Source organism: Tetrao urogallus (assembly GCF_951394365.1).
Source record: "Tetrao urogallus genome assembly, chromosome: 5".
Taxonomy (NCBI): domain Eukaryota; kingdom Metazoa; phylum Chordata; class Aves; order Galliformes; family Phasianidae; genus Tetrao; species Tetrao urogallus.
Genome location: NC_136818.1, coordinates 37,251,672 through 37,269,901, shown reverse-complemented (window position 1 = coordinate 37,269,901; position 18,230 = coordinate 37,251,672). Strand labels below are relative to the sequence as shown.

General features: G+C 37.3%; 1 protein-coding gene across 1 annotated transcript in view; it reads left to right on the top strand.

Annotated features, from left to right (window-relative positions):
• The window catches only part of CCDC6 (coiled-coil domain containing 6), a gene marked incomplete at both ends in the record, with an annotated part of 42,904 nt that extends 25,362 nt beyond the window's left edge, over positions 1–17,542 (top strand). Inside the window, 6 exons of the mRNA XM_079536392.1 lie at positions 2,615–2,718; positions 4,509–4,669; positions 7,745–7,901; positions 11,127–11,227; positions 14,866–14,990; positions 17,351–17,542. Coding sequence (XP_079392518.1) covers positions 2,615–2,718; positions 4,509–4,669; positions 7,745–7,901; positions 11,127–11,227; positions 14,866–14,990; positions 17,351–17,542 — 840 coding nt within the window. The remainder of the gene's footprint in view (positions 1–2,614; positions 2,719–4,508; positions 4,670–7,744; positions 7,902–11,126; positions 11,228–14,865; positions 14,991–17,350) is intronic.
• Positions 17,543–18,230: the final 688 nt, after the last annotated feature.

Genomic DNA, 18,230 nt, shown 5'->3' with positions numbered 1-18,230 from the left:
TGGTTTTGACGGATGTTAATCCTAATTTAAAAAAATTGGTTTCTTAGATTTCACATGTGACCCAGCATAATTTGCTTGAGCCAGCTTGAAGCAGCAGAGAATTCTCTGAAGGCTGACCGTGAAGAAGTTTGCAACACAGAACTATTTTCTTAACTGAATGTTTTAGCCAAAAGGAACAGTAAGGCTTTTCGGTTATAGTTCAGTGATTTGGTAGGAAATATAGTAGCTGCCAGTTTTGTTCTACAGAGGTCGAGTTTGTGTAGTCTTGCTGTTACCCTGTTTAATCGCTTTGCTATTTCACACATTACAGTGGGTAACTGAATGCAGCTAGCAGATGAGAAATAAGAGCTAAGATGCCAGTAATCATCTCCTATGTCTGCATCTTTAAAAGGAGAAGATCATTAAATGTAAAATTTCCTGGAAAGATTTTCTTGGAGAACAGAAAAGTGATACAAACGGGAAGCAGCAGATGAGAAGCAAATATGTGGGATTTGGGATAGTGGGACTAGGTGGAGAGTGTACACAGCTTTCATTGATCTATAAGAGTCCAACATTTTAGGAGGAAACAGTTGTGCTTGTTAGCAAGTTTGCTGGAAGACTGAAGAAGCAATAATCTAGGAATACAGACAATGCATATTTTGGCTCCGTTAGAAGTAAAGCAAGTGCCAGAGACAAGTAGAACACAATTGGATGGTGAGAAAGCTTAAAAGGGATTCTTCTCTTCTTCTGAAGGGAAGACTAAGGTTCACAACAATAAGCAATACTTTTTTCACTTCCCTGCTGTGATGATAAAAATTAAAAGATGTCATCTTACATGGGTATCAAGCACTAATATTGACAGAGCTGTTAGTTTTGTCTTGAGATGTGATCCTTTTTCTCAATTTCATTCTAAATACAATCAAATTCCAAAGAAACGCAGTGACTAGAGCTAGACTTCATTTCAAAGTACACCTGGAATACCTATAACAAAACAAACATACCTACTGTCCCTGTGAATTCACAGCTCTGCTCAGCATGCTGTACTGGCTTATGTAGGTTGAAATCCTTAAAGCTTTAATATCCTGGTAGGAACTGGTAAAACAGTGAAGATTAACAGAGAAGGATTCTTCTTTGCTATATAGTCTGACATTCTTGAAAAAGTAGAGTTTTAGATCTCTTTCAAAGCCCAGCTTCTTTGGCCTTTCATCAGACAACATCTGTCAGCCTCAGGGTGCAATACTTTCCTGGCTCATTTGTCTGTTATCTCTGATGATTTGACTTTCCCATTGTACACGCTCAACTATATGCAGGTGCCTAATTAACAAACTGCTGCCGTGGGGATGGCTGCTATAACACTGATTTTTCAAATCAGGTTATAAGTAATTCACTTTCCAAGTGTGCTCTTTTTCCTACCATTAAATGAGATAGATTTATTTTCATCTGTATGTCTTGTTGGTGCAAGATTAATCATGTAGTTGTAAAAAGACAATGAAGGGTCAGAGCAGATGAGTCTAAATGATACTACATTGAAGTGATGCAAAAACCATTGTTGCAGAATGAGTCATTTGCAGTCAAACCTTCACCATGTTGTTATACAGATAGTTATCTGATGTAATGAAGATCTGCATGCTGTTAATACTGGAGCATGGTGTGTTGATTTGTATTACTTTCGTCCTTCTGAACTCAGCCAGCCCAGGCATCGACCAGGTGGTTATTGAGCTGTGTCCTAAGGCAGAGTGCTATGTCTCTCCAGGGCTGAGCACTTTGTCTTCATACCATTCTGGTATAAAATACTTGCTACAGTGTGCAAGTGGCAGCCAGGGTCTACAGTGTGCAAGTAGCAGGGTACAAATTCTCATCTCTCATGTGAGACTGAAGCATATTGCTCCTGATTGCTATGTTACCAAAGTCTAAATTCCCTCAACTATTAATGTACATCCAGAAGTGCAGACATGAGAAGGTTAACTGTTTTTTTTTTCTTATTCTTTTTCCTATTACTCATCAAAATGAATATGTTTTTACTTGTGGTATCTAATTGCCCTAAATGTTGAAAAAGACAGTTGTGCCATTAAACCATTACTGCTGCATTAAGTGCACGAGTGTAAATTCTGCTTGGTTATCGCAGTATGAAGTGGTTAGAACATAGCCCTGATGGATTTAGTTGCTGTAATACCACTTCAGCTGTACTGATGCAGTGAGGATGCAAGAAAGTCATTTGATGTGTTTTCATTCTTTCAATGAATGTGGGCTTTTCTGCCTATTCCAAAGATAGCATGTGTTAACTTCAGCTTGCTGTAGTTGAGTGGGGGAAATACCTCCATAGTATTTTCATAAAGATGCTAATCGTCATGTTGGTTTTGTTATTGCTATCTCCCGTAGTTCAGCCGCTAGTGTTACTGGATAAGATTGGCTCCTGATATCCTAGTGTATTCGTATTAATAGTTGCACAGTGTTTGTACTAAAATACTACCAAGAAAAGATTTTTCCTTTATTTTTCTCTTCTTTGCCTTCTTGGCGTCTTAGAGAATCTTGGGAAACTGTCTTGTCTTTCTTGCAACACAGTAGTCATTCCTAATGACAGTTCTTTGCAAATATTTCTATTCCCGTCATTTTAATCGATTGCTTTCCTCTGCAGCTAAGACGTGAGAAGATTGACCTTGAAAATACTTTGGAACAAGAGCAGGAAGCACTAGTGAATCGTCTCTGGAAGAGGATGGACAAGCTCGAAGCAGAAAAACGGTTTGTCTTGTACAATGTATTTGTTACTGTGGGAGATGTATCATTTAATACTTCTGATTTAAGTATGTTCATTTCAGTAATGCAAGCACTATCTGATCTATGAAAACCTGGAATTTAACACTATTGTAAAGGTCTTTGTTTACGTGTTACCACAGGCTTAAGTGCCTAAACTAGATGAAATGAGGACAATATAAAAATTGACCTGGGAAAGCTGGGAAAGGAAAAGTTTTCTGAATTTTTTTGACAACTGATATACTCAAGATATCTTGGTTTAGAAGTAGCTTTCTGTTTGTGGCCAGAAGAAAATAATGCATTGTTTTAGTTTATTCTTTTTATGAGAAGCTCTTGTTTTTTCCCTGCCTGCTTGGAGAAGACTTCAGCTTTTTCTCAGCTGTGCATTTGTTTCACTAAGACTTCCCTGTGTAATCAATGAATATTCGGACATTATAATTAAGGTTATATAGGTTATATAATTAAGGTTATATAGGTTGTATAATTAAGGTTATAATACAGGAAAGTTAAGCTAAGCAGGTTGTCATACTAAAGAAGAATGGATGGAAAGCTTACCCTTGTCCTGGGCTCGCTGAGAAGACTCCAAGAGAAGCGATCTCCAAAAGAGATCATTCTCCAGTCAGTCAAATGTTCAGGCCGTGATTCAGCAGTTCCCATACATTTCCCTCTATTTGTTCACTAGAAAATAGGACAAGGATTTTTTATGTTCCTGGGAAAGCTAGGATTAAAAGTATGTATTAAAATTATCCTCTCTTTGCTACGTTATGAGAACTTTGCCTTGGAAGGAGTAAGGGAGAAGAGATTTCTAATTCCTTAATTTCTACTACGTGTTTTAGAAGAGTTATGCTGGTGCAACTCTGTGAAGGCTGTGGACTAGAAACCAATCAGAACTGCAGTTTTTGTAGTTTTATTTTATAGAGCCCTGCTGTGTGGAAGGAGCTCCAAAGAGCTTCATATATTCAACAGTGATAAATCCATAGCAGATATGCCTTTGGTAGAACTTTTTTGTGCATCTTGAAGTCTTTTTTAAGCTAGATTATTTGTGGTATAATTTATTTTGGACTGCACGCCTTCTTTCCAGGATATATGATGGAGTCATAAACTGTGCTTTAGTACCACGTTGTGTGGTACTTGTGAATAGCAGGCCGTGCAACTGCTGTGTTTGTGTAGTAGTGTCCCTGCTCTTCAGGGCAAACTTGGATCTGGCCAGTCAGCCTTGTTCAAGTGAAGAACAGTTTCGTGCTTCCAGGCTGAAAAAATGCATGTGAAGTCAGGAAATATGTACTGAAACATAGACATATTCCAAGTGCTTGTTTCGTTGTAGGAGTGGAAAGCAGAAAAGGCTGCATTTCACCATACTCCTTTTCTCACCTTCATGTTTATTCTTCCTGTGAGAACGTGCATGTAAAAACTCAGATTAAGTGACTTTACTTGAAATTATTTTGGGGAATAATCATATTTTGCGTGTGAAACAAAGGTAACTATGTATGGTCTGTGACTTGTTTTTCCCAAACTATATGCATAAATATTTGGCAGTGACAACATCTGAGTGTCCTAAGAAGTCTATTTGTCCTTGGACAAATCTTAACTTTTAAAATTCTAAATTAAAGAAGAAAACATTATAAATCTTCCTAAGGTTCTTCCAAACGAATATAGTAGATATTTGTATTTGATAATTTCGGTTATCTGTCAAAATCCTTTCGCTTACTTTTTGAGGAATTTAAAGGGTTTTCTTTTCATTAAAGCTGAAGGTAAAGTTCAAGCTGTTTCCTATTCAGAATTTTGCAGGAGAAATTAGACCAGCCAGTATCTGCTCCACCGTCACCCAGAGACATATCAATGGAGATAGATTCCCCGGAAAATATGATGAGGCATATCAGATTTTTAAAGAATGAAGTGGAGAGGTTAAAGAAACAACTGAGGGCTGCACAGTTACAGCGTGAGTAAACAATTTGCTGCAAATCTTTTTAAGGATGTAATATTAGATTTCTATCTAAAATTGTGTGGTGTAATTTAAGATATCAGTGGAAAAATGGAACAAGTTCAGTCTAAAATAGTTTAATGATTGCAGTATTATAACTCATTAATGTACTTATACAGCAGTTTGGTCTGTTTGTTTTTAGCATTATTAAAATGGGAAAGAATCACTGAATAGTTCTTGAATATATGTTTCTATCATTTTTTTTTCCAGAGACTTTTAGAAGTATTTCAACACACAAATACTTTCATAGAATCATAGAATGGCTTGGGTTGGAAGGGACCTCAAGGATCATCAAGCTCCAACCCCCCTGCCACAGGCCACCAACCTCCCCATTTAATACTAGACCAGGCTGCCCAGGGTCCCATCCAACTTGGCCTTGAACACCTCCAGGGACGGGGCATCCGCAGCCTCTCTGGGCAGCCTGTGCCAGCACCTCACCACTCTCCTAGTAAAGAACTTCCCCCGACATCCAACCTAAATCTTCACTCCTTCAACTTAAAACCATTTCCCCTTGTCCTGCTGTTATCTACCATTTCAAAGGGTTGACTCCCTCCAGTTTGTAGACTCTCTTTAGGTACTGGAAGGCTGCATTGAGGTCACTCCACAGCCTTCTCACAAGCCCACTTCCCTCAGCCTGTCTTGATAGGGGAGGTGCTCCAGCCCTCTGATCATTTCAGTGGCCCTTCTCTGGACCCTCTCCAACAGCTATGTCTTTCTTGTATATGGGGCTTCAGACCTGGACACAGTACTCCAGACGGGGCCTCACAAGGGTAGGGTAAAGAGGGGCAACACCTCCCTGTCACTACAGGCCACCCTTCTTCTGATGGAAGGGGTGTACTTTAATACATACTTAAGAATTACATTGTAAGAATCTAGATAGAAGTTAAAAGTTACTCAAAAGAATTAAAACAGCTAGGAAGGTGAAGTTCAGTTGTATATGAGATTAGCATTTATTGGTTGCAGTTACCTTTGGGTAACTGTAGCTTTGCTAAAGACTGATTGTTCAAGCAGCTGATTTGACTTCACAGTACAGCAAAACAAATAATCTTTCTTCATCCTTGCTTAAATAAGATTACTTTGAATGTGAGCAGAATCAGCAGTTGTAATAAGGAATCTTGTCTGTTCCTATCCTGGGAAGCATGGTGGGACATGGCCTGCTTTTTTGCTGCCCCTCTTGGGGAGAAAGGAAGAGCCCAAGTGCGTGTTTTAGGGTGGCAGGAAGATCGCTTGTGTCTTCCTGTGGTCTGCAAGACCATTCCATCATCTCTTCATCCTACAATTAAAGTTCCTATCTGTGGTTTGTCAGCTCCACCTTTTTGTTTTTTGTGTATTTCTTCAGTCATGGTGTACTTCCACCGCTAGATAAGGAGGTACCTAGCTACGTGGTCAGGAAGGTGTGGGGGAGCAGGAAGCAAGCAGTACCCCCTCAGCAGTGCTGGCTATGACAGGCTGACTACAGTACTTCTCCAACAGCTTGCCAGAGACTTTCCTTACAGGCGGAGTAGCTTGCAGAGTGCTCTTGTGCAAAGGCCTTGTACACACATTGGTGGCATTAATAATTTGTCTCAGTTAAAAGAAGATAAGGGCTGCTAATCTTTGTACTTGGCAGTTCTGTGCTGTAGCCTTCGCTTTGTGAACCTCAGAATGAGAGCATGGCCTTAGATTTACTGTCATTATGCAGATCTGGCATAATTAATCTCATTTCACGCGTTCCTTATTATTTCCAGGTAATTTCTTTTTGAAATACTGTGATTTAGAGTAAAAATTTTGAAGCAGTTGAAGTCAAATTCTTATGAAAAGTGGGGTTTAGGTTTAGAAATACTCTTTTCTGTTGTAAACAGGTTAGAAAAAGCTGCAGAATGTATAGTCATACTAATGAAAGTTGTGGATTTACTGCTTTATGGACTGCCTGCAAACAGAAGGTTAAACTGAAAAGCACTTTTTTGGGGGAGGAAGTTTGATGCTTTGCAGTATGTGGCTGTTTCAGAACCCTTACTGTTATACTTGAGTACTTTGTAAAGTCTACTTAGAAAATTGTTATTGTGTTGTTATATTGCATTTTCCCGAAACACTTCCAGTTTAGGACAATACTAATTTTGTACTATTATGTATTATTGGTACAGTAATATCTGCAAATAAGTAATGCTGTTACATTTAGAAGTTGTATTCACACAGATAAGTGGAGAATTGTAGACAGTTGATAGTTTTCTGAAACAGGAATATTCTTTGGACTGCAGCATAAAGAAATGATCAGAGAGTAATGGATCACTTTTTTGTTTTAGTAACAAGGAATTCACTATATACTTGATCAAATATTAGAAAACCTCACAAAATACGTTACACGTACCGTAGGTTCTGTTTTATTGCAATGATGTATCAGTGTGCTACAAGGCTTTCCTTGATGTAATTTAATCACTTAAATGATCTGGTAAATGACTTTTAAAGTGATGTCTGATGAACTCTTTAGAACTGCAAACTCATGTTATCTTTTATGTAGAGAGTAAATCACTAGTTAGCTTTTGATACTGGTAGATGTCCTGCTGGCTTATTGAAAGCATGCTATAGAATATTTTAAGATAGCAATTTAATTGAAGTTGGAATATTTTGTGTTACAGAACTTGTTTTGCGCTCTTTCCCTTGTCAAATACCTTAAATCATTTCTTCACTAAAATTCTTGTAGATGTTCAATAGCATTACTCAAATGGAGCAGCAGTCATTCACTGTACTGCTTCACGGTTTTGGTTTTATCATTTTCTTAATGACTTTTTTCTTTGCTTTTTGAATTTATTTAAGTAAATACTTGAAACTTGTTTAGCTTTTTACCCTTCCTTGTAAAATTGCAGTCAGACAGCACTTTGTTTTAGTAGCTACTGTTACAAATTAGCCTATCACAAATCAGTAGTGTCTTATGGATGAGAATCTTGATGATCCATTCTGAACATTTTCTACACCTTCCTTCTTGAAATAGTGAGGTAAAATTCCTGTCTCTGAAATGGAATTTGAATCAAATTTTAACAGAATTCTGAATTTCAGATTCGGAGAAGATGGCGCAGTATTTAGAAGAGGAGCGACATATGAGGGAAGAAAACTTGAGGCTTCAAAGAAAATTACAGAGGGAAATGGAGCGTAGGGAAGCACTCTGCAGGCAACTGTCAGAAAGCGAATCCAGCTTGGAAATGGACGATGAAAGGTGTGTATCTTTTAGCTATTCAGGTACGTTGGCATTGAGCTTGTTAATTATTACGTGTGTTGTGTTTTACATTTATTCTTAGTACTGCACAATGAGTACTCATGGTAATAACTGACATATGGTTTTCATATATGTATCAAATTTCAGCATGGTGCAGCAATATGTTTGGTAGAACTATGTCAAACTTGTGTAAAATTGGACTAATTATAACAGTGAGAATTGAAAAAGTTACTTCTAAGGATCATTTAGGGTTTTGATAATGTATATCGAAATAAATATACCTGTGTGATTGAGCTTGAGGATGCTTTAATCATGATACCTTTATTCTTCCCCTAACTTGATGACTGTAATGAATTTGTAATGAATTCTTTGAGGTAGGTACAATATTCTTACTTGCGGCAAACTTTTCTTTTGCAGAAAATAGGGTACATTCTGCCAAATCTAAGGGAGTAATATATAAAGCCTTAGAGAGAGGAGGCATTTCCAGAGCTGATGGGTTCTTAAGTCCAAGACATAACATGCTTGGTGGTTTTCTGTTTGTTTGTTTGTTTTTACTCTACTGAGAAATGCATTGATTGCACTGTCCTTACAGGTAGTGCAGATTTTTTTATTTTGGTTTTATGTAATGCCTCTTAGGTTTTTTTTACGTGATAGTATCATGACAGTGTTATATTTCGAAGGTGGTGTTATCTTATTTCTTCTAACATGCCCATTATTTTGTTACAATTTTACGTTATTTTGGATTTATGGTTTTAAAAAACAAAACAAAATAAACCCACCCTCACCCTGTGATGTGTTCTGCAGATACTGAGATGATGCTTCTTGTGTCAGCAGTATATTTGTTGTGAAACATAATCTACCAGAAAGAGTGTCAGATACTTTGCTTCAAGAAGCGCCCTTAAAATACGAAGCAATATGTTCATTCTGTTGAAATGCTAAGCAACTGATGTTTGTTGCAGTAGAATCCAGTATTATACTGTAGTTAATACCATCTAAATTATAGTGTGGTGAGAAACACAGGATTCTGGTGTTCAGATCTAATTTTAATAGCCTGACATTTTCCACCAATACTTACATTACAATAGAAATAGTCAGAATCTCTATTTATATGAATTATCAATATTCATCTAAAAATGTGACATATCCCGACTTTTTTTCCTACCTTTTCCACGTAGTGATAGTAGTAAAAATGTGGAAAATAATTAAATAAGAGATTTCATTGTCATATTGTTTTTTTTTTTCTTTTTGGTATTGCAGAAGCATAAGAGAATCACTCCAAAACAGGTGTTTGCGCTGTTAGTAATGTGAAGTACTTAGGCATATGTTAGAATGGTTAGTCTTAGAAGAGAACTGCACAGAGAAAAAACTGTAGAACGACATGCGGTAATGACTTAAAATTGTAAATTTGTCAGCTTCTTTTGTTTTCCTAAAAATGATCATGCTGACAGATCAGTTGTCCAGATTTTTTAGTTGCATTGCTAGTGGATGATACTTATGTGTGGTTTTTTTGTGGATGGGGTAGATGAAGATGCTTTACCGGATTAAAAATGCATAGTGCTCCCAAAATTTTCTCAACTTGACAGCAGAAGCTTTATCTTTTCCCTGTTATTGAAGAAAATAAGATGGAGATTTCTAAACCCAAGAAGCATACAAATGGTATGTGGTTATTCCATTTGATATGCTCTAGGTGACTAGAAAGACTTTAAAAAAAAAAAAAGTTGTATTTATCTAGAATAAGATTGAGTCATAAAGACCACTGCCTTGCTGTAATGCATATATTGTCTGCATTACAAATTCTTGTATGTTATGGAAGTAACCTCGTCAGTTCAATTTTGCCAGTGCTGCCATTGGCATCTCTTTGGGAAACTGGTATTTAAGTAAAGCCCTTATTTGCCCACAGTTGTTCCGGGTGGCAGCTACCATTGTTACTTTATCCACCTAAGTTTAAACCAACTTCAGCATTGCTACAATCCACTGCCTCTGGTAGGTATTGTGGTTTGATGACTCTGAATATTTTGATTAAAAATGAATTAAATGCTGTTTTAAAGCATTTATCAAATTGATTAAGAACTGCCATGCAGAGCTCAAAGCACTCACTGAGTTCCATTGACTAGGAATATTTTATAATATTTCTTTTTCCTTTTTACTTTTTACTTTTCTGAAAGTAAGTGTAGTAACTAAGAATTTCTGAGCAGCACAGTGGTAGATGGAAAAGGGTATTTAGCTAGCTAATTTTGCCTGCTGCTTTGTGAAGTTCAGAAAAGAAACACAGGTAGATGTGCTGTTAATATGAGGCCGTTGATTTGCAGCCTTACGTACAGGAGGAAATGAGCAGAGAAACTTCTGATCTACACAGCGATTGAAAAATCTACAGGGAGGAAGCATGAGCAAGTAAACCTAAAAGCTAACATCACAGTGCTATGGAAAAAAATACATAATTGCTTCTGAGATAGAAACAGTGAGTGGAACTAGGAGCAAGTGGTATGATTCTTGTTATACTGAGTAGGACTAGCACTTCATGGTTGTGAAGAAACTTCCCTTTATTCGGTGAAGAAAGAACAAATAAAATAGCCACTAAAATAGTTACAGGTGGAATAAAATTCTACCTGTTTATTTTATCAAAATGAAGTGTGGGAGGCATCTTGCTACACAACCTACAAGTACCTAGCAGGTGAAAGTGCTGCATTCAAAATAGCTCTCTGTTCCTGTGGCAAAAGACCTGATGAGCAGATGGCTTAATGTTGAGACTAGATGGATTCAAATAGGAAGCAGGACTGAGACTGACCAGCTCTTGTAACCAACTGTCAATACTTGAGTGGCTTTTCTCCTTTTTTTGTGATTAAAAATTAATGCTTGAATGTCTTTCTGGCAGTAGGAGCATTCCTGGGAGACAAGGTATTGAGTTCAATGTAGAAATTCTAAAATGTAATTGTAAAATGCAAGACTGTAGCATAGGTCAAATGGAATGATGTGGTGTAAACCCCTGACCTTCATACATATTATTCCAATTGTGCACAACTTGTACAGTTTAACTGCAAATGACTGTAAGTCCATCTGTTTCCGTTCAGCAATGAATTGCTCCTGTCATGGCTTCCTAAAGGTGACTGGTGGTCCTACACTAATCTCATGTGACTCTTATGGGAATTGAAAATGCACAGTGAAACATTTAAAGCATGGCACATTTTAAAAGGTTTAATCTAATTATTCTTTGCCTTCTTTTGTTAGATATTTTAATGAGATGTCTGCACAAGGATTAAGACCTCGCACTGTGTCCAGTCCTATCCCTTATACACCCTCACCAAGTTCTAGCAGACCTATATCACCTGGTAAATATTTTACCCAGTTTCTAAAATTTTTGTATGCGTCACATAGTAATGTGCCGTAGGTCGATAGCCTTTCAAAGCTGGTCTGGGGAAAAAGTGCATTGTAAATGTAATAATAGATTTGCCTTAAATTTCTTCTACTGCAGCATGTGTTTTGAATGGTTCTGTTTTATGCTGTGATCAAATTATCAGAGGTCAGTTAAGCAGCTATCATTTTAACTCCTCTCTACCTCCCCTGCCTTCCCCATAGCTGCATTTCTTTCATTCCAGTAGATATCCTGATTCTCCTGACAGACTAGAAGTGAGACTGCTATTGTGGTTTGAATCAAAATGTCTTGTAGAAGTCTAATCTTGACATACTGGAAATAAGTTCATTTTCATTTCTCTTCTGTAGAGAAATGGCTTTGGCATTGCTACCAATTTATGTTTTAAAACAATAACAATAATAAAATTAAGGATTTCTGTCCATTGTACCTTATGCATTAAAAGCAAACTAACCTTTTTTGACTATAATAAATGGATTATGTAGGCTTTGGAATTTCGAAAGAACCTGAATGGATTACATCTGACCTTAGATGATTGAATTTTTAATTACTGAATATATTTTTAAGTCAAAGGAAGTGTATTTGTGTTGACATATAAAATTCATTAGAAATGGCACTGGATATTTGTTATAAATTGTTGACCATGGATGTTAGGTGATGATCACCTATTCACTTGTATTTAACAAAGGGAATCCTGCATGCTTCTCTTTACGAAATTCACCCTTAGAATTTGTCAGACAGAGTCCTACCATAAGAGCAAAGGAGATGTTCTTACTATTGATACATTCTACAGAGTGGGACTTAGACATTTGATTGCATAGGTCTGCTAGAACATAAGTAGTGTGTTAAAACTCTTTAGTTTTCAAGATTGACTTCAGTTTTTCAGAAAGACTCAAAACAGTTTTCATCTTTACGTGGGTAAAAGAGCAAGCATGTATTTTTCTGGCACTGGCTTATGACCGAGAGTTTAGTTTTTTTAAAGAGATGAGCCAGATCACTTGACTTTTAATGTTTTACTAGATATACTATCACAGAAATGATACATACCTTCTTATCCTTTGCCTCTAACTGTGTGGTGTGTACAGAGATACAGCCATACTAAAAACTGTTCTCAAGCAACTGCTTTGGACATGTATCTGCGCAGACTTCATAATGACCCAGTATTCATTTACACATTGCATCTGCAGCCCACACAGTGTTAAAATAATAATAAAAAGTATGTGTGGTGAAAATTCGCTAGCAGCTTATGCTAAGCTTACATGCTAGATTTCCTAGAAATGCATGCTGATGTTTCAGAGCAGGAGTGTTCATTTGGTTCATTGTTTCTGCACTGGGTCTGTGGCAGGTTCCTTGCTTGCTGTGGGCTTGCCTCTGCTCATGGGGGGCAGAGTCCTGCATTCTTGTGGGAATTATTCCTACAGGCAGGGGATGCTGCAATGCAGTCTGAAATGGAGTTAAAAATAGCATGGCTGAAATGATCATTTCCAACAGACCTCACAGGTTTTTTGGGTGGTTGTACAGAAGATATTCCAGCTCAGCACTTCTGCACAGGCAGCTATATTGCTCTCCTTCACATCTGATAAATTAATGTCCACAGCTGGAAAGTTTCAGACTTAGAAAAACAAAAACAGCAGTTTGCTGGAGAACTAATGAGATCAGTAGGGAATTTCACACAGTTGTCTGATATGTATGAAAGTAGTAATTAATGAAAACAGTTTGTTTTTGAGAGTAAAGCAGTAAGACTGCAAGAAGTATCGGCACAGAAAATACGATTAGTATTTTCCATCAATTGATTATATGACCTGACATATTGGGTTTTTAAAATAAATGATTTGCTTGACTTTTTAGAGACATAATTTGAAACCATTTTAAAATGGTATAAATTTATGTGTTAGTGAGTCGGACTTAATGGGTCAGATTCTGGCTCCTTATTTTTGAAGCCTTTCACGCTTGTGTGGCTTGAGATGCTGCTTTTGAGGACTCTTTCAAGCAGCACGCTGCAGTTTATAGCACAGTGCATGAAACTGCTACTCCTAGGCAGCTGGGGAATGGTTGCTGTAATTACTGATTAGTCTTTGGTGTAGTTAAAGCTTTGTATGCTTTTCTTCTGCATCCGGGCTAGATAGATATTTTAGGCTCCAGAGCTGTGGATGAGCTACCTTGCGTGTACATGCATTACTGTTATCACTGATTTGACTGCCATGCAGATTTGCATTTCTGAAGTTTTTGAAGCTGATGTATCCCAGAGGAGTCCAAAATTGTAATATTGCAAAGATGACTTGACATGTTAGTTATAAAATATGTGCTATGCAGACGATTAGATTACATAGTCAAAAATGAAATTGATTTGTTATCTGTATTGTTTAGCTACTCTGAAGTGATGGATTTGCTCACAGTTTGCACTAGATGCACACGTGATTGATAACGAAGCAGAATCAAACGTAGAATAGAAAGAAGCAAGGGTAGCATAATATGTTTTCTTGTACAGCTTTATTAGTGATCTGAAGCTTTTTTGTTGTTTGTTATTGTTTTTCTGAAAAGCCTCATCAAGAACAGGCACGAAAGCAGGTATATGCAGTTAAGGACAAAGCTTTAATGATGAGAGTGTGTACTGTATCTTTACTTACACTTGATTGCATTGATGTAGTGTGAAAACTGCTAAATTCAGTGAGGTGTTCTAAAGCAGTTTCTAGTTTCTAATACTAAGCAGCTGAGAAAAGAGTTGTCTGCTATCCTACTGATATTTTTTCCAGAAGGTGAAGGTGAGCTAAAAGTTTTTGAAAGTTTGCTGTTTTGAGAAATAGTCAAAATGGTCAGAACACTTCCAAGTCTGAATTTCATGCAATTGGCTGCTACTGTTTCTTCTCACCTAGGTTCGCTATACAAGTACTCTGCATTTTTATAAACTGGGATTTACTGAGAGGAAGTGTTGAGGTGGGAGGATTAGATATTAGCTCTTTTGAATATTACAGTCTCTTTAACACAGATAAAACACATTTTAATTTTAGATGTTTGTTCTTAGTGTGGAATATCATTCCATAGTATTTTAAGTTCACATCTCCAAAGATCTTTGGGATTCTGCCTATAAACACCAAGGCAAAAAAGTAGGCTGCTGTTGGTTTGGATGCAGAGCTGCTCTGCCTTGAAGGAAGCACCTCCATCCAGTTTCTTTCATGTAGAAACTCTTAGTGTTTCAGTGCTAGACAGCTTCTCCAGACACAACGTGTCTACTTCTTCAGACTGCATTTTGTCCAGGGAGCGATTTGTTCCAAGGAGAGATGGAAAGTTGCATGGAATATTTGTGAACTGAAGGTAAACTTACAAGGGAGACTTGTTTATGTGAAGTGAAAATGCATGTTTAATGCTGTGTGATGTGTGTTTTGAAGCACCTGGTAGTTTACTACAGGAAAAGAATGGAATAAATCTTGAATCACTCTTTTCAGTGCAGTGAATTTTTTTAGGTGTCTAATTTGGCACCAGTTATTATTTAAATAATAACTCATCATTGTTTAAAAATAATAAAAAAGCACCCCTAAAATCCCTTTATTTTAAAAAATAAGCAAGAATATTGATGTTACTTTTTCTAACAATTTTTAGGTCTGTCATATGCAAGTCACACAGTTGGTTTCACACCACCAACTTCACTGACTAGAGCTGGAATGTCTTACTACAATTCCCCAGGCCTTCACGTGCAACATATGGGTCCATCCCATGGTATTACAGTAAGTATTGTAACAAAGCAAATAGTTGTTGCCAATGTCAGTTTAATTTTTTGTAAGGTATGATTGCTTGTCCTTAAGCTTTGTGCAAAACAGTTTTGTATATGTTTGTTTTTGTCTCCTTACTCCAAGATATCTATTGCTGCTTTCTTCAACCCTGATTTTCCTCTTCACCCCTCAGAAACTGATTCTTTTTGAAGAACCTTATTTTCCGCAAAAGAATAGGATGTATTATCATCTTAAGGACAGTAATAGGTATCATCTTATGGATCAGCAGGCAGGATGTGAGAAGTGATGTTCTAAGCTACTGAGCCTATCACAGGAAGTAAAAACACTGCTTTCATTTTTCTCCTAGTCTCCACCATCTGACGGATGAGTCATCTGAGGTTGCTCCAAGCTCAGGTTTTCTCCAGGATGGCACACAATGCTACCACCATGTCACTGTAACAGGCAGTTAACTCTTATTTTCTATTCTCATTGGCAAAGAAGAAAGTTAATATAATAAACATTTGCTAGGACAATTTCTCAGTATCTTTCAACTGGATTTGTTTCCTTTTTAACACTGTTATTTAATGCATTTCTACCTAATTGAGTTTATTCTCAGTATTTGTGGAGTTTTATGAGCAAACAGAGCCTCAGTATTAGCCATCTTTGGAAAGACGGCTTGTAGTGGGTGTGTCAAGACCATTTTGATTTTTCTCAACAGATATGGTCAAGTGTAAATATTATTCTGTAAGGTGTTTGCTCATACTTGTCGTTCTCAGATGTGAAAACGTGTTTCAATAGAGTATTTAGAAGAATGTTAAAATATGTCTGTTTCTAAAATTGCTTAGGTAAACACGCTAAAGTCATTGCTAATTCCAGTGAGCAAATGGAAGTGGGAGCTATATACTAGTACTTAGAACAGGAGGCTGGAGCTCAGCAGAAGGGTAGAGTCCTAATCCAAGTCCAGCACCCTGCTGTAACTAACCCCAGGTTAGCCACAGGAAAATCTTCTGGAAGATCTAGAGCCTAGTTTTATAAGTAAATTTTTGAAGGACCTTGTTCTCATCAGTCTCTGTGAAATGCTAATTCTGCTCTTTCATCTAGTATAAGTTAATTGGGGTCTCACTCAGTCACTATAACAAGGACAACGGCTAGGACAAAATATGTTTTGAAGAAAGTGTGTTAAGTGGCTCTTGGCTTTGTGTTGATGCTTAGGCCGGTTCCCTTCATGTTATTAGACGTAAAGGCAATAACAAAGGCAATAAATGATTTTAAAATGTTTCAGAAACATCAGTCAGTTATTGATAATCTCTTGACTTTTTCCATAGAATGTGCAACTGATCTATTGTACATAGTTTTGCAGACAAATAGATACAATACACATTTTTTGATCAAACTGCTATTTGCTTCTTGGTTCTTATTTTTAACCTCCTTTATGGAATAAATTGAGTTTATATGTAAAGCATTTAGTGTAGCACTATAACCATTCTTCTCCACAGAGCTGATTGATTTTGGTTGGTTATTAATTGTGGGTGGGTGGTTTTGTCATACCATGAAGTTCCATATTGGTAAGTAGTGACCATTTCAGTTTCAAAACTGTAGAAGTTAGTTCTGCAGTGTAACTTACAGTTGTCACATTGCTAACTTTTAAGATTCTTTTCTCCTCACTGGATTGTAAATATAAACTGGACTTTAAATCTTTGTGTTTAAATGTGGAGTCTATGGCAGATCTGTGGTTTGTGTTGTGGGGAGCTTTCTAACAACTGCTTTTTTCTGCAGCTCAAGGGATTGTGATCTTTGTTGTGTGATATTTGTTCTCAGAATGAAAACATAAGTTATGCTTCAGTCTTGCTCCAGTATGCAGGTTAGGAGTCCTTCAGAATGCTAAAGATTCCAGGCAAATGCTTTGGCATTCAGGACATTCCCACACTCACTCACAGACTGCATATTTGGACCTGATGTGCCAGCAGGGTAAATTTAAAAGTTCATCAGTGCCTGCTGTTGGGCTAGCACAACTGAGAGGTACCATCCTTTCGGCGTCTCTCCAAATCTCTTTTATAGGTTGCAGATCATCAGAGGTAAACATATGTTCAGGACATAATGTCTTATTTTCATTTCCTGCAAGCTGACTGGAAGGAACGCATGTTTTGTTTGGTTTCAGAAATACTTCTACTTTCCTTTGCTTTCTGTTTTAGAGAAACAATGTATCATACATTGGAAATTGTACCGTGACTCTTGCAATGTTTGAAAGTGATTCTCCCCATATAATTGTGTTGTTTTTTTTTTTTCCCGTGCCAAGCTCAATACATTGATTAGAGGACTTGCACCTAAAGTTGTTAAGGAATGCGTTAAACATAATTTCAATATTTGTTCTGCAGAGGCCTTCACCACGAAGAAGTAACAGCCCTGACAAATTTAAACGTCCCACTCCTCCTCCTTCTCCAAACACGCAGACCCCTGTGCAGCCACCTCCGCCACCACCTCCTCCACCTGTGCAACCTACGGTCCAATCCGCAGCATCGCAGTCAGCCACTTTTCAACATTCAGTGCATCCCTCCTCTCAGCCTTAGTGCATGTGCTCAGCAGTCTGTATGTCAGAATTGGACTCATAACATGGAGCAGTTTACTAAAGCCAAAGGCTTACTTGGCATATTTGGATTTGACTTATTTGCACTGAGGTTATATAGGCTTCACTGTTAATTGTGTTGTAAACGTTTGTATAAAAATGCAGCCAGTGTTGTGGGTCTACAACACTAACTTAACGAAAATTTCCATCAGTGTTTACTTGAACTACATGTATGTCCATTCTCTGGCTGGAACATTTGCAACTCTGTTTGGTAATACGACATTATGTCGTTTTGCTTGGCTCCAAAGCTTCATTTTCCTGGCTTCTAGGTTTGTAAAATTAAAGGGATACCTTTCTATATTTTTTCATGACAATTTGCATAAAGTTAAAGGCATGATGGGCTATCTGATAAATTCTGAAATATTACAATGTTTTACCAAGCTTGTGGAAAATTAGCACTACGTTTCAGTCATTTGAAATAACAGCTTCTAGCGCAAAAGTGAGTCAGTCACCCTAATCAGTGCCCAAGACACATACTCTATTGTATTACATAGTAAATAAGCTTAATTCAGCACACAGGACACATCCATACTTCTGTTTAAAAACACCTCAAACGTATGGTGCAGTCTGAATTTTAAGGAGAGGGAGCTGACTTGCTGGAGTATATGGAATGTACAATTTGTGGACCTTAA